Raw genomic sequence first — 16,754 nt, forward strand, 5'->3', positions numbered from 1 at the left:
TGGGCTCAGCCTTTGGCAATGAGATCCATTGTCCTTCTTTACGGGACTCAACAAATAGGAGGCTTTCAAGGAACTCACATGCAGTCGAAATTCCTTCCACACAAGAGCAGTAGAACATACTCAAATCAAAACATTTTTTCTTTGTCTCTGCCTAATAGAGGACAAGGCAGTCAGGAAAAGAATATGTTAAATCTTGTTTGCCTCTTGCTAGCCCGATTTGGAATTTTATTTTTAATTTTAGGCTTAGTTCAGCTGCTGCTAAATCATAGTGGAAAAGGAACATATACTACTGCCAAGAGGGGAGAATTCCTCACTAACAAACTAACACTTTTAACTCTAAGTACTGGAAGCAACGTTCTGTGTTTTCCTTAGTGGCTGTCAGCTCACATTCAACTTGTAACCTGGAAAGCATAAACAAGACCTCACCACAGTGTCACCTGTGGCCTGTAGATCACTTGGCAGTGTGTAGGGACATCCTCTGGAAACACCACCACCTTTATTCACAGAGCAGGGCACTTGCACTGGGGACAATGGCAAGGCCAAAAGGGGGAGATGAGTGGGAACCATTCATCTTATTAGTGAACAGAAAAGTCAACAGAAACGAGGTACCTCTGTTTGACTATGCCCAAGGCAACCTGCAAGGTACCAGTGACAAACATGCTCAGTACAGGAAAAATCATAAAATACTAAAATTTAAAAAAACACACAGTAGAATCATAAAAGGAGAAATACCAATGGGGGAATAAAAAAGAACTCAGTCATCAAGCAGGACCAGACTGTTATGAGATACCAGGATTTCTCAGTATCTGCTGCCTGGTTCCTGGCATGTCTTTATGTTTGTTTGGGACAACAGAGGACCTTAGGATTTTTTTTTCCTAGAGCTACATTAATTAGGAACATGATACAATCAGCCCAAATCAATGCAATTTCATTTAACACTTAAATTCCAATAGTTGGGAACCCCACCCCCGAATTTCCCCTTAAAAAGCATATTCTATCATGGTCTGTTTACCTTGGTCTTCTCGCCTACGATGTTCTTTTCTAGTTCTGTGATTTTCCGGTTTAGATGATCTAGAATCTCCTTTTCCTTCATGAGCTCAGCCGTCTCGGATTTCTGTTCTCCATCCAAAAGAGCGCATTCCATATCCAACTAAGGACATAGAAGAAAGGTCAGAAGCATCTCACCTTCAGGAACCACTGCCCACAGAAGAGCAGGTTTAGCGGATTCTCATCAATTGTTACGGAGCAGCCAGATTGCAGGGTTCAGGGAGCCAGCATGAGGCTTACAAATGCCTGCCTAAGAAAGCCAAGGGAGCCTACGATGTATTGGCTTAAAAAGCTAGTTGGTTGGCCACTTAAAAGTTTCCTACTGTAACTTCTCTTTAGGGATGTTTTGCCTGTTTGCTTAGGCTCTAGCTCAAGAATGAACTACCTTGGGTACAACCAGTTCTTGTTTGTCCCTGGAGCCTGAGGAGCAAATGTCATCTTAGCCCTATTAGAGAGGCCCACATTCCTAGAGGATTTCAGGGGGTACAGGAGACAACAGGTGAGGAATCCCCTCACTGTACTCTCAGGATTGTTGGCACCATCTGTGAGTGCTGACATGCAGACCCCACCCCTACCCCAGGCAGGATTCTGTGTCTTCTACCACTCCATGATGGTAGCATTAAAACGGATGCTACCTTTTACGTCTATTAGACAAGCAAGGCTGTGAAGCTGTTCTGTAAAGCTATAGAAAGTTGGCCTTGTGTTTAATTCACATGATCACCTCCTTATAGATTCTATAACAACTCATAGTAAAAAGGCTCAGAGGATGTAAGTTGGATTTGAACTGGAACACTTTATAAATATAGGTTAATTTACAATCAGAAAGCACATATTATACTAACCAAAAAAGTTTAGCTACATATAAATAAGTTAAAGCTGGCTGTAATATGTTTATGTCATCAGATTACACACAAACACACACAGACACACACACAGACACACACACTCACAGAATGGAAGACAGGGCATTCTACAAATGATTCCCACTGAATAAATGTTTGCTTATGTTGATCTTTATGTATTCTCCTCTCAGGCCTATGCCACCATGAACAGAAATATTTTTAAGCTGATGGGAAAACAACAACAACAACAAACAAACAAGCAAACAAAAACAATAACAATAACAACAAAAACACCCAGAGAAATGGGAGACAGCAGATGTTGAGCTTCCAGCTTATACCTCTCTGGAAGATTCATCCATTTGGTCATTTATATCTTTGATTTTCTGCTCAAGTTCCTCAAGGTTGTTCAGAATCACCATCCGGGCGTCTTCCATTGCAGCCAACTCTTGAGTCCTCTGTTCCTCACCTATATCCTCTGGGGTCTGTGTTCAAGCAAAACAGAAACAGGTCATTTACATTTCAGTTCTAGAATTTTCCTATTAGACTTATATAGAGCACCTTCAAAGCTTAGTCTCCTCCTCCACATGAGTACAGGAGATATGCCTGGGAGGACCAACAGGAGCTATAGGAGACACTTTTTTTTTTAAAGTAGCAGAACAAAATAAATCAGTTTAAAAAGCACTTTAAAAGTATGTCTGGGACAATTTCATTGCACTACCATAGGTGTTTTTCTGTCGAGACTACTTTGTTCTACCCAATTACATAATAGATAGGAGCCAACAAACCAACGTCAATTGATAAATTTGTATTGTTGCTACAGCTCAAAGAACTAAGAGGCTGTCCAGATTAGGAAATGTCAGGATGTAGAGATGAGGTGGCTTCTCCAGTGTTGCAAAGTTCAGCGCGCGCATGCACACACACACACATTCACACACACCACCACCACCACCACCACCACCACCACCACAACCACCAGGGAACCAGAGACAAGGCAGGACCTTTGGCACTTTCCTTTGAGAAATTTCTCAGTATGTTATCAGCTTCCTTGTAAGCTCCACCTATAGAAAGAAGCCTTTTAAATGTCTAGCCAAACTGCCAGGTCTTGCTGTTAGAGTTCCCTCTGAATGAGTATTTACACCTGTTTATTTGATTCTAATATGAGGTGGACATCACTTTTGTTTGCTTTGTTGTTTAGAGGAAGAACGCATTAGTCTGTCACTACCATGCCACCCAATGGGAAAGGTCACATGTGATACTGCTAGTGGTCGTCTTGTGTGTTGTGTGAATTCACTCTTTATTAACCTTGTCTTATAGCCCTTCTGCATATATGGCAAATACATCAACAGAACTGAAAACAGAATGCTGGTCACCATTTTTTTTCATGGGAAAAAAAACCAAGTTTCATGGAAAGTGATGAGAACATGCAACATGTGGGGTGACAGTGAGTTTTCATTGTCCCACCCATTCAATGATAAACATTGGGGGAAGACATTGGATACCGTGGATGATATACAAAGCCCAACATTCCCACTGCTTACAAAGAAAACAGACTACATTAAAAACGCCTCTTCTCCCTTGGAGTTTGGATTAACTATGTTGAGTGTCACCAGGAGGAGATAACATTTTTTCTGTATAAAAAGGGATGCCAGGGCTTTTTATAATATTATTTGATTTTCATATTTCTTGGAATAAAGTAATTTTGGGATGAGTAAATCAGTGGTCTGGCATTTTACAACTTAAATATGAAAACAGCACCTTGGTTAAGTAAATTCTTACAGATTCTTCTTTAATAGTTACAAAGAATATTCTCAGGACATGGTGATAAATGTTTATAATCCCAGGATGTGCGAAGCAGAGGCAAAAGTATTGCTTATACTTCATAGTTAACCTGATCTACACAGCAAAGTTGAGGCCAGCCAGAACTACATGGGTAGATGAAGTCTCAGAAAGCCAGACCAAAGCTATCAACCAAGCAAACAAACAAAATTCACAGTTATCAGATTAACCAAATAGTCGTTGCACCTAAGCTCAGCTACCAGGTTGATTTATTTTGTTCTGGTCCTCATAGAATTTTAAGACAATGTCTACCCTGTCATATTCCATTATTCATCCATATTTGTCATTTCTTTGTCCTATTTTGTAGTTCCAAAAGGAGGCAGAATGACTACAAATTCACAACCTTGGCCCAGTGTGGTGGCTTACACCTTTGACCCAGCATTTGGGAAGTTGAGGCAAGCATATCTCTATGAGTTTAAGACCAGCCTGGGCTACATAGAGAAATCTTATTTCCAAAACTAAACTAATCCAAACTAAACTAAAATAAAATCTATACCTTAGTAGGGTAGAACAAGGACACATAGACCTTTCAAGTTTTGAAATCTGGGTTTGTTTTACTGCGATCTTAAATCTACTCTCTTACCAGCTAATAAAACAACTGTTGACCTTTCTATCACAAAGAGTAAAGTTTACTGTCTCAATGCTTTAGGACAGGAGGAGTGTCGAACTGAATAGTGCTCAAAGTCACTGCCCAGTAATCACAGCAGGAAAGCCTCTGAAGGCCTGTATCCTGTTGGGTCAGCGTTGTGTATTAAGTTTCTACTTCCACCATGGTTTAAATATATCTGTCACCAGTGGAAGAAAGCATTGAGAGAAGACAAACAAATGAACAGTGGGTAAACTGTACACTCTGTGAGCAAGGAGTGACGGCGACAGCGGAAGGAAACACTAAGTATTTACACGATGCAAGGCTTTTAGAAATGATATCAGACATGACAAAACGTTTAACAGACATGAGGCTACTCGTTTCAATAAGTATACTCAAGGGTTTTTGGAAGTTGTTAGCATATATGCAAGAAGAATTTTAAAACCGAAGGCTGTGTTGTTGGTTTTTTAAAGATGTATTTATTTTTATGTTTTGTCTGCATGCATCTCAGTGTCCAAGGGGGGGGGGAGGTAAGAAGAGTGTGTCAGAGCCCCTGGAACTGGAGTTAAAAGAGTTGTGAGTTTTCTAAGGTGGGTGCTTGGAATTGAACCCAGATCCTTGCTGCAGGAGCAGCAAGTACAAACCACTGAGATATCTCTCTATCCATCAAACCGAATGAAAGTGTTATTGCCATCGCATACATTAGCGGAATAAAGGAAATCTGTGGAGAAGCAACCTCATGGCAGCAGATGCATAGCTTTAGTTAATTACATGGTGATGAGAAAGGGCAACTTTAAACACAATATCCTTTACTTCAATGGTGTATTTAATAGTATTTTGGCATTTTTATTGTACTTTTATATCTAATTTTATAGTAAAATGTAGAAATACATTCTTTCTGTAGCCATACTGCACAGGAATGTGCATCAGGAAACATAGGAAACATGGCTTCTTTGAGGTAACTTGGTCCACAGAAAGAAAAAGAAGAGAGGATAGAGATAAGACTACACACACACACACACACACACACACACACACACACACACACACTTTTTGTAGACTTCCTGCAGCATGCCTGGGTGCATGACATTCACTGTAGATGGAGCAATTACCAAAAATATAGGTCAGGAGCTGCCTGCAGGTTTGTTGCGACAGGGAGTGGTAGATAGCTTCACAAAGGACATTCAGAGGAGCGTATTTCCAAGGAATTGTTTGTTTTTTAGTGTTCGGCAAAGGTTAGTAAATTTCAGGTTTCCTAAATGGTGAACAAACGCTTTTTAAGGTAGGTTTCGAGTGTTTTCTATGTTCCTCTCTTCTCCACTTTCCCACTCATCATTTTAACCAATAGCAAACACTCTGCTTTGTTAAGCAAATGATCTAGGAGCACTGTTAGGATAAGAACACCCCAAACAGTGGCCAGGAAGCTTGTCCAAGTCTTCTGTTTCTGCTCTTGAGTTAATAATATCTACTTTTGAAAAGTCAGTGAAAACCCATCCCTTGGTTTTCACCTGCTCATTTGCACCATAAAATGCTTGGTGGCAAACAGAGAAGAATTTGATGTTTCCTGCATCAACTAATACAGTCTGGGACAATGGACCCTGCACTAAGTTCCAGTGCCTCCAATTCCAGAAGGCCTTATTTGGGCAAATTAAAACATCTGCCAGGATCTGCTTGTTTCGATAAGCTTTGTTGTCAAAGCCTTCTCCCAGAAGACAGCCTTTAGAGAGAGTACACAGCACAATGGTGTTAACAAAAAAATCAATGCCACACTCCATAAAGGAGAAGAAATAGAAAACAAAAATGGTGGAAAGTCACAAACCTGTAAGGAAGTGGCTTATAATAATTGTTCAAAGTTTCAAACGGGGTCATGTACTTTGCCTGAGTATTCAACAACTGATATATCTATATACATATATACATGATATGACATATTATATATAAATAATATATATTACACATCACATACTATATAATATATATAGTATATATAAACTTATTTTATGTATAAATATATAGTATATATAAATATATACATATAATGTGTACAGATGTTTTGCTTGCATCTATGTCTTTGCACCCTTGTACCATCTGAAGATAGTGTCCATGGAGGGCAGAAGAAGGCATCTGATTCCCTGGAACTGGAACAATGGGCCACTGTTTACTGCCATGGATGCTGGGACTGTACCCAGGTCCTCTGAAAGAGCAGCCAAAACACTGAGCCATCTCTTTAGCCCCCAACTCAATAACTTTTCATTCCTCAATCTTCTCTCCACCTTTCCATCCTCTTTGCTAAGTTTCAGTTTTCCAGCAGGAAAGCCAGATTCGCTACTAAGACTTTCTCTCCTCTGAGAATTAGTCTAAGAGTAACAGGGCATGAGAAGGAAGAAGTGACTGACATGCAACACATAATTAATTCATCACAGCCCTGACATATAACAGGAGATGCTCAATAATACTAAGAACTTCAGACCAGGAAAAATCAGTATGAAACTGGAGGTGGCCATGTTAAGTGAAATAACTCAGTGTCAAGTGGTTTCACTCATATATGAGACGGGAGCAGCACGCACTAGAATGGGGACTAGTAAGAAAGGCAGAGTGAGAAAATGGAAAGGAATCAGGGACTAAGACAGGGTAACAGAAGAGATGCCTATAATCCGATTATATTACAGGCACGTATGGAAGTCCCATAATGAAACTCACCCAACTAACACATGCTTAATAACATTTTAAAAATCCAATGAATAAAAATTTTCTACCAGGATTTTGAAAAACAAAACAGGATAGGGCAGGATAAAGCCCCTTTAATGGTGGTGGTGGGGGACATGAAGAATAGCAGTGTGTGTACGATTTTAGGCAATACGTCAGGGAGGCAAGGTACATAGTTTTACCTCACTTCTTAAGTGTTCAGCTGCGAGGGCAAGGAGAAGAGAGACGTCTCTTCTGTTACCCCAGGGTGGCTATATCTTCACAGTGCAATACCTCTTTAAAGCATTGGTTCTCAGCCTTCCTAATGCTGGGACCCTTTAATACAGTTCCTCATGTTGTGGTGACCCCAACCATAAAAATATTTTTGTTGCTATATCATAACTGTAACTTTGCTTCTGTTATGAATCAAAATGCAAAATATCTTTGATTTCCGAAGGTGTTAGGCCATCCCTGTGTGAGGGTTGTTTGATCCTGAGGGATCACGACCCGCAGGTTGAGAACCATTGCTTTCCAGCGATCTCGCTAATTTGCTGCACCTTGTTATCTATCTTTCATGGAAGCTGCACTCCAATGTCAAGAAAATACTGGTGATAAACCTCTCATTTCTCCGTGGAAGCATGTGCACGGCCCTAGGCCCCCATTTGTGATCTCTGCACCCAACCTTACCTTCGGAAGGATACTGAGGTAGGAGGACTCATTGGTTGCTTTCAGAAACGCAGCTGAGGATGATGGGGGCGTCCTAGTGAGGTCACCAAGCAGTTCATCGCTCCTGCTGCCCCTGGGGGCCAGGAAGCTGGCACTGTGACCAAGGTTCCCGAAGCCAGCAACATCAACATCCTGGAGAGAGCCCTTCCGGTGGCACCTGTACCTGGCATCGGGGCACACCAGAGCCTCCTCGAACACAGACTCCTCATCCGACAGCTGCAGCTTCTCAAGCTCCTTGTTGATTTTCTGCACATCAGCCACTGTGGTGCCAGCGGACAGGCGGCGACCTTCAGGCTTTGTATACTCAGCACAGAGACTGAGGATGGTCTCCAACCGCTGCCGCTCCTACAGCAAGGAAGAGGACAAGGTCAGATAAGATGACAGAAGGGAGAAAAATCCAGACCCACTATGGAGCTGGAGAGCTCATTCACATATTGGTCCACCAACACCTTTCCTCCTGAGGTCTCTCTCTCTCTCTCTCTCTCTCTCTCTCTCTCTCTCTCTCTCTCTCTCTCATTTCTCGCTGTATATCCTTAAACCCACAATCCGCCTCCCTCCGTCTCTTTGGCTGGGCCTACAGACAGCTATATCCACTCCTAGCTTCCAACACCTATGGATAGATATTTAAGGACCTAGATGGAACTGGAACTGTTTACAATTCCATTCCTGGTTTCTCCCCTAAACCCTGTACTAGCTATACGATCTTCACCTACATAAACCTGGGCTGACCATAGCCTATATCAATAGTCCAATAAGGATCTTCTTGATTCATCAAAGTCTACAAAACTCTGAAGACGATAAACACACAAATAAACAAATCAACAACAACAACAATAACAGCAAACAAACCTTCATTTCCTATCTATCATACAGTTACTATCTCTTTCAACATTATGGACTTGTAATACTTATACTTAAAATGAACATTCTAAGTTCACAGACAATTGTTCTTTTCCTGTTAAAAACACCAAGAGAAAAATGACATTCAAAGTATCTCTCAATGCACAGGGATTATCTATGTCTTCATTTTCTTTCTCCTTACAACAAAAATTTCAAAACTTTTAAACTATCTGGTCCCCACATGAAAGTCTTCTTTAGTTTTTTCATGTGAATTATGTCTTATAAATGCATGAATGGTATCAGAGAGATGGCTCAGCAAAGAAAGGCACATCCTAAAAAGTGTGACGACCAGAGTTCAATCCCTAGGACCTACATGATGAAAGAAGAGAACTGGCTCCTGAAAATTGTCCTCTGACCTCCATATGTGTGCTGTGATGTGTGAGCACACTTGTGTGTTCCTGAAGACACACACACACACATAAATAAATAAATAAATAAATAAATAAATAAATAAATAAAACGTGTAATTAAATATATAATTGTTGCAATAAAATAAAGGACATTTCACATGAAGTCTAGCTAGAAAGACATCAATATAGCTCAAAATCTAAAATCATTGACTATTTGATTCATGTAAATGGAATATAAAATAATAATTGATTTACTTAAAAAACAAAGACCACAGACCATCAATATCGAAAATAATAGCAATCATTAACTGACCCTCCTCATCAGACTCCATGTAAAAGCATAGTCAACTCCAATTTTAAGCAAATTAATAACATAGTTAAGAAGAGTGAGAAATAATTTTCCAAGTGGTTCTCATAAGCCTAGACAGCCTTGCTTGTGGGGTGGGGAGCCTCACATAAATCTAATGCCACAATAAAAACCAAAACCAGAACCAAAGGCCATATGTTGTGATTAAATCCTACCACATTGGGAAGAGACTTCAAAAGCCCCCCACTGAAAACTACTTCACAAACTGGCAATCCGTAATAAAACGGGAACATATTCTGCACACTGGGTTACTTAGCTTCATTCCAGTGCAGCTAATTTGTGAAGACAATTTCAGAGAGCTAATTCTCTCTTAGTTGAGGTAGTAACAAAGGACTAACATAGTGCTGTGGTTCCCCAGTTTCTATCCAGTGCGCTAACTGGCAAAAATTATAACTCATTTAAACTATATCTGACATATGTGTGCCCTTTGAAGTCTCCCCCTCCCTCTAAAAGAGTAGAAACTTGTTCAAAAAGACCATTGAACTGGTCCCTGCAAAGTCCCACCTCCCTGTTACTGCTTGAACTTCTGGGCTCCAGTTGCAGATCTGTCCTCATGGCCTCTCCCCAGACAGGCACTCATAGTTGCACAAGCCTGACTCCTTTCATCTAGGCGCCCTGGCCCTTATTTATCTCTGCAGCTGCCAGCAGCTGCCAAGCCCTACCCACCTCAGCTTTATGGGGAGGGAGTAGGAGACACAGCATCTATTGATTTATTTTAAACTTCTCCAGCAATAAAGAAAAGTCTCTACAGGAATACACAAAAAACACTCTGTAGTTAAGGAGAAGAAAAGGACTTGGGTTAGTTGCATCTTCTTTCTCCACAGCCTTAGTACCAGAGACCAAATCTCCAAAGAAAACTTGCCCTTCTGCAGTTTGGGTTGAAGCTGAAGCATCTAGACTCAGTTTCAGTCTTCACTGACCACACAGGATGCACACAGCAGCCGTTGCCACTTGGGATTATCTGGCCTTTACCAATTTGCATTTAGTGGGGTCTCAGTGAACGGCATAATCGTCCAATGAAGGAAAGGTACTTCTGCCTAGACTGGGAGACACAATCCTTCCTCTCACATCTCCTTCCCAAAATAGTTGCCTTTGCTGTCTAGGCTGTTGCTCAATTCCAGAGGGAATAAATGATCCCCGCCCTAAGATGGATGCTATTTCAGACAGTGAAATGCAGTATTCAAAGGCTTGTGCACAGGAAGTTTGGTCTACTGGTATGAGTCTCTCTATTCTTATCACCCCATTCACAGGCAATCTGTCCAGATTGAATCAGACACACATGCAGCACTGCTGCCCACAAGTCTTAAAGAAATCCAGGCGGTGCCGAGACATGCTGGCCCCTTAAAAAGCTACACCAAAGAGAAATAGGCTGAGGCTGAGAAGTGCGTCAGAGGAGAGACTGCAAAGATTTCAGAAGGCACTTCAGGAAGCCGTTTAAGGAAAACCCTGAGCAGAAGTAACTCTCTAGATACTGTTTGCTTCAGCTCCCTCCATTCTGGTGTCTGGTGCCACATTAGTCATCTCATGGGGACCTTCCACCCTTGTGTCTGACCTCAAGCCAGGACACAAACCTCTACCCCAGAGACTCAATTTCCCTTGAAGATTTGCATCGCAACGTGTAAAGCCAGAGGTAGCCCAGATTCCCACATCTGTAATCTCCCATTCAGAAAGACTAGCAACTCCAGGAACCAAAATTACTGCAGTGCTAAGGTATTCAGAAAGCAAAACTTGTAAAAACAGTGTCCTCTCCTTTCTCCTTTCCCCTTCCCTCATCTCTGTATCTCACACATACCGAGGATGTTATGAATGAATCACAATAGCTTAGAAAGTGTAATGAAAATATCACTGTGAAGCTTTCTGAACCCAGATATTGAAATTGGACAAAGTTCTGATCTTAGGCAATTTAAGGAAGGTGTTGAGAGGTTATAGATTAGGTAATAGATTTTTAGTCCCAACTTTCTACTTCAGAAGAATACTTTTATTATATGTGCTCTACTCTATTACATCTATGCTCTACTACAGGCCCCAAAAAGGACAGTAAAAACCACCCATTGCCCTGGTGCCAACATGTGCTGATCTAGCCCACAAGACTTGGAAAATACTGAATAAATAAATTTTTCAGAAAACCAGCCACCAATGCATAAACAGAAGGGAAAGGCTTGCTGGATGATTGGTTATAATATGCTGAGTCAACTGTTTCACACAATAAAAGTGTCAGCCTGGCATATGTCTATGTGAGTTGGTCAAAAGAAGTACGTTTCTTTTGTCAAAAATGCCTCTTTTGACAGTTAGGTGGCTTTTCACTGACAACATAATCTAGAGTTTGGCAAAATTCTATTGTTACCTTTTTTTCCTAGTGGTGTGTATAGAATACGTAGTTGAGGAAAAAGAGCCCCTCTTCACTCATCTTTAACCAGAGGTACAAAAAAGTAATCCAGAAACAGCAATTAACAAAAGCTTACAAACCCCCCTGTGGGTTAAGGATGGAGCTGTGGCTCAGAGGCAGAACATACAGAGATCTCAAAATGAGGAGCAGAATGTGAAGAGGTAGAGTTCAGAGCATACAAGCAGAATTTCCAGGATGCCAGGAGCACATGCTAATGTCTCAATTAAGTAGGCTTGGTGATGGTGATATATATACCTGTAATTCTGGCATATAAGTACTTACTAGTCTTTTATGTATGTATAGTTCTTCTCACATTAAACCCCTTGAGGTTAGTAACCAGGATGATAACATTTTCTCTTCACGGGCATAGGGTAAAATGGTTCTTCTAGTCCCCATTCCCAAATTACATGGTCTTCAGATTTGTGCTAACCGATAAAATGCCAGAAGCAATGAAGGAGATGCCTGTACAAAAGGCTGACAAGATTTCTTACATGTCTTCCTTAGTTATGACACACTGAGCCCAGCTAGTGCTGGCTCCATCAGTCTTGGTTTCCAGAGAGAATGTATGAAGCAGAAGTCTTAATCAACCTACACTGGCCATGAAGTATATGGAAGAAATAGATCTATGCTATTTTAAACCTCTTAAGTATATTGTATTCCTTTTTTCCAGTATAGAAGTCCATTGTGACTGATAACCTGTGCTTCATTTTAGCAGGAAAATGGGCCAAAACTTGGAGAGAAGAGACACAGTGACCTGGTAAAGACTCCTCAGTCACTTACTGAATAAACATGTAGGCCGGGCGTGGTGGCGCACACCTTTAATCCCAGCACTCGGGAGGCAGAGACAGGAGGATTTCCAAGTTTGAGGCCAGCCTGGTCTACAAAGTGAGTTCCAGGACAGCCAGGGCTACACAGAGAAACCCTGTCTTGAAAAACAAACAAACAAACAAACAAACAAACAAACAAACAAACAAACAAACAACATGTCGCTTTGTCCAAAGAAGGGACCTTCATTTAGGGTAGGGTGGGTAGTATCTGATAAGTCTAGGATGGAGGTTGCACAGTGCAGAAAGATTAACTATTCAATTTGCTATGGAAGCCTTGGGTCAAGGTCTATCATCCAACCAGAAGACTAAAACTGCATGGTCAATCAATCATCAATGAGACATGCCTACATGACAAAGGCTCAAAAATGTTGTTGGCAACAGTTTACGAAGTGGTGTGTGTGTGTTGCCACATTCTACTCTCCAAGGCTGGTAGAATAATGTGTCCTGAGTTCTGGGAGAGAGTGATCCAAGCCCCTCTTCCGTTACCCTCCAGACCCCTGTGTGCCTCATTCTCTGGCTGAGGTCTATTGATTTGTTTTCTCAACGGTCTAAAACTGTGGCCATTAGTACAGCCTGAAGAGAGTTCTAATAACTTCTAGTGAATTATTGAACTTAATGCTGGTTTGGGGGAACTCCTGGGCCTGCAGGTGACATCAGAAATGATGTGCTGTGTAGAGAAAGCATCCTTTCATCTTGTCACTGGCCTTTCTATTTGCCCCGACTCGCCTTTCTACTGTTCCTATCAGCCTGGGAAAATAAAATCATCTAATTAAGATGCCATAACTGGTTCCTATGGATTGGCTTGACAAATTACCTTCATGTGACATTTAACAGTTTACTAAGAATATTATAGACTGTCTGAGAAGTCTATTTTCAAATTCACAGTCAAAGAAGTACTTCACTCTGCTACTCTTGATTTAAATGGTATTGACTCAGTGCCCACCCAAAGTGTTGAGCAGTATTGGGGCTCATCAGTGGGGTCGATCTGGAAGGGGGCTCATCTGTGGGGTGGATCTGGAATGGGGCACATCAGTGGCATTGAGCTGTAATGGGGCACATCTACAAAATGAAAGTTCAATAGCTTTAAGTGGCTATGTCTGCTGGGGAGGCAACTGCGGGTTGTTGGAAGGTAACTAACAATATGGCAAATAGTAACTAAACCATCAAACTCCTGTTATAAGTGACTTATTATGAAGATCTTATATGAATACACTTATCATCCTCCTTTGTAATAATAATAATCATTGGAATAAAACATAAAGAACTAACAAAGACACTTAAGTCTGACTTTCAATATCCCTTTAAGATACTAACTACACTAAGGAAAAACCCCAACACATAGCCTAAGGAGATGGTGAGCATCCTGACTTTTCTTCCTAAGTGTCCTCCTTTGTCCCATTCCACTGCTGTGCTACTGTAGCTAAGTGCACAACTCAAGGCCAGACCCCCAGAGTCTGAATTCTGATTCTGGATTTACAGTTGCAGTTTCCAGCCGGACAGGTGCCTTGTGTTTCAGTTTAGTGTATAAAACAGGGTAACTAGAGTGTACTAGACAGTACTGGGCTGAGCTAAGACTTTTCTTCCTGACTCACAGTAACCTGGAAGAAATCGCTTGAACATCTCACTGTTACTCATTCCTCTATTCCCACCAATACAGACAAACGTATGTTCCCTGTGGCACACTAAATTCAATAGAGTGGGTTCTAGAAAGAATTGGTCTTAACAAAATCCAGTCTCCAATATACACTACACCCTTGACATAAAACCCCGGACGCTACTCACGTTGCCCTTGGCTCTGCCTTAGAACTTCGGAGGTCAGCTGAGTAATATTATCATGCAAACGTCTGAGCCATTTGTCACTTCCCGCCTTTGCTTGCACTCAGAGACATAAAGCTTGTTACCAAGCAATTCTTCAAACACACATTTTACTCTTACACACGTGTGCTTTGTCTCCCTCAAACCTACTGCCTCAACTATTTCTAGCTGTGTCCCTATGATATAAGGGACTGATAATTTAAAAAGCTGAAATATAAAAATATTATAGTTATTAAAATGCATTTCATTATCGACACATGTAATAATGGAGTATAAAATTATAGCTTGTATAAAGTATTCATTTATGCTTGAGGCAGCGTTTACTTGTGTTTTCTTGCATATCCAACATGCCTAATGTAATATAGTTTAACTAATTCTAGCAATTTTTACCCAGCAATGTTTTTTAGCTACCTTTTCCAATTCACAATTATTCATATTTTGTTAGGCAGACTCAGGTTCATTTCAGCAAAGCCCTTTCAACAAGGGACTTCTGTATTTGCATTTGAAGTCAACTGTCAAGCAAACCAGGTTTAAACTGGTTTAAACTTAAAAAAAAAATAAAGTTAAAGATGAAAGACCTGTAATGTTAACATATATTATTCAAAAATGCTGTGATTGACTGGTTAGCTAGCGTTGGGGTGGGGCGCAGATGCCTAGCATTCTAAGAGGGGGGGAATGTGTGTCTCCTTATTAAAGCACTCATTCAAAATAAAGAAAATTCATGAGAGAAAAACATGTTCTATGGCATCTAAGAAAACCTGCCACATTGCTTTACTTTTACAGTGTGTCTGAGGAACCCCAACCAGCGACATGAGCCCTGTTACAGTCACTAAGTGCTGGCCATACTACCAGAGCGCCAACATGACCATTCTCTGCCTAATTTTCACTTGACCTTGATCAAATTCAGGATCATTTGGTTTCTCTTGAAAGATTATAATCTTTAACACCAGTTAAAATGTAAAATTACGTTAGAATTTTACATACTATTTTACTCTGTTTAATGAAAATCAGTTTGTGGGTGACACCAACATCATTACTTCTGTCCATTCTCCAGCTCTATCCTTGGGTCTGGAGAGATGACACAGCAGTCATAGGCAGCTCTTATTGGAGGAACTGGGCTCAGTTCTCATCACCCACATAATGGCTCGCAGCCATCAGTAGCTTCAGATGCAAGGGATCCAGTGCTCTTTTTTTTTTTTTTTCTGGCTTCTACAGGTAGCATACCAGGTACACACACATACATGCAGGCACCACGTTCACACACATAAACCAAAAATAACTTAAAAACCCTTTATTCACCCTCTTCTAAAAATCTAGTAATCTTTGTACATCAAGATGATAGAGAAAAATATAGGGAAACTACATGTAAAAAGCAAGAGTAGACTGTTGCCGGTGTTTCTCCATGGCCTCTGCCTTCAGGTCCCTGCTTGAATTCCAGCCCTTACATCCCTGGATGATAGGCTATGATGTGGAAGTGAATAAATTGATGGATGTGTTTCTCTGATGGTACTTGTAGGCTTCTATGCATCTTGAAGTATTCATCTCAAATGTTAAAAACATTGCCCATTTCAAAGCTTTCCATGAGCCTTTCTAGAATCAGAAAGTAGTAACAAACATAACATTATCCCAAAGTCACTGAAACCTATTCTTTTATGAGAATAATTTTTTGTTTGTTTGTTTGTTTTTTACAAGGCAGATCCATTAAAAAGCTTCTAGTTTAGATGCACTAAGAAACTTGCCAATGGATATGGGGTCACACTCACTGCAAAGCCAACAGAACTCTCCGAAGTGTTCATGTACTCTTGGTATCAATATAATGTCAATATTCTTCTAGTTTTTACACACATGAATTTATTTCATCAGCTTTGTTCTTTATTTAAAAGCAAGTGTTCATGTGTTGACTTATGTGGAAAGAGTGGGGTTTCTTCCATAACCTCCAGAATAGCATGCAGTGCTCCTTTTAGTTGAAGCAGCCTTCTGCATTTCAGTGTGAAGCCTGAGAGTCAAAAGGCTTTGATGGTTCAGAATCCACAGCACTTACTTCTGAGAAGCATTTTCTAAATGCATGGCACCATCAAGAGGCAATAGCTTGTACTGCCACTGTAATAAGAACCTAGGATTTGCTCTCAAAGGTAGAGGAGCCTGCTTTGAACAGCCATTCCCACACCCTATTGTATTACATATTATACAGTCTTTAGCTCCTCACAGCCCTCAAGTACAATCAAGAAATTATTGCGAGCTGTAACCTTCCCTCCATACTCCTTTCCTGCCCATCTGTCTCAAGTAGGAGAGGAAGAGGGCAAAGACATGACAACGCTTCCTTTCAGTTCCCAGAGGATAACTGGCAGACCTAACTTGTTAATGACTGATTCCTTCAATATTTAATG

The 16,754-nt window shown here is 40.7% G+C and overlaps 1 protein-coding gene across 6 annotated transcripts in view; it reads right to left on the bottom strand.

The window, feature by feature from the left end:
• Window positions 1–16,754, bottom strand: part of Phldb2 (pleckstrin homology like domain family B member 2) — a 211,609-nt gene that overhangs the window by 52,205 nt on the left and 142,650 nt on the right. For all 6 annotated transcript variants that reach the window (XM_021184542.2, XM_021184540.1, XM_029470303.1 and 3 more), the window contains 3 exons: window positions 7,684–8,067; window positions 2,228–2,371; window positions 1,013–1,150 (listed from right to left, as the gene is read on the bottom strand). In XM_021184542.2, coding sequence (XP_021040201.1) covers window positions 1,013–1,150; window positions 2,228–2,371; window positions 7,684–8,067 — 666 coding nt within the window. The remainder of the gene's footprint in view (window positions 1–1,012; window positions 1,151–2,227; window positions 2,372–7,683; window positions 8,068–16,754) is intronic.

Source organism: Mus caroli, chromosome 16 (genome assembly GCF_900094665.2).
Source record: "Mus caroli chromosome 16, CAROLI_EIJ_v1.1, whole genome shotgun sequence".
Lineage (NCBI taxonomy): Eukaryota > Metazoa > Chordata > Mammalia > Rodentia > Muridae > Mus > Mus caroli.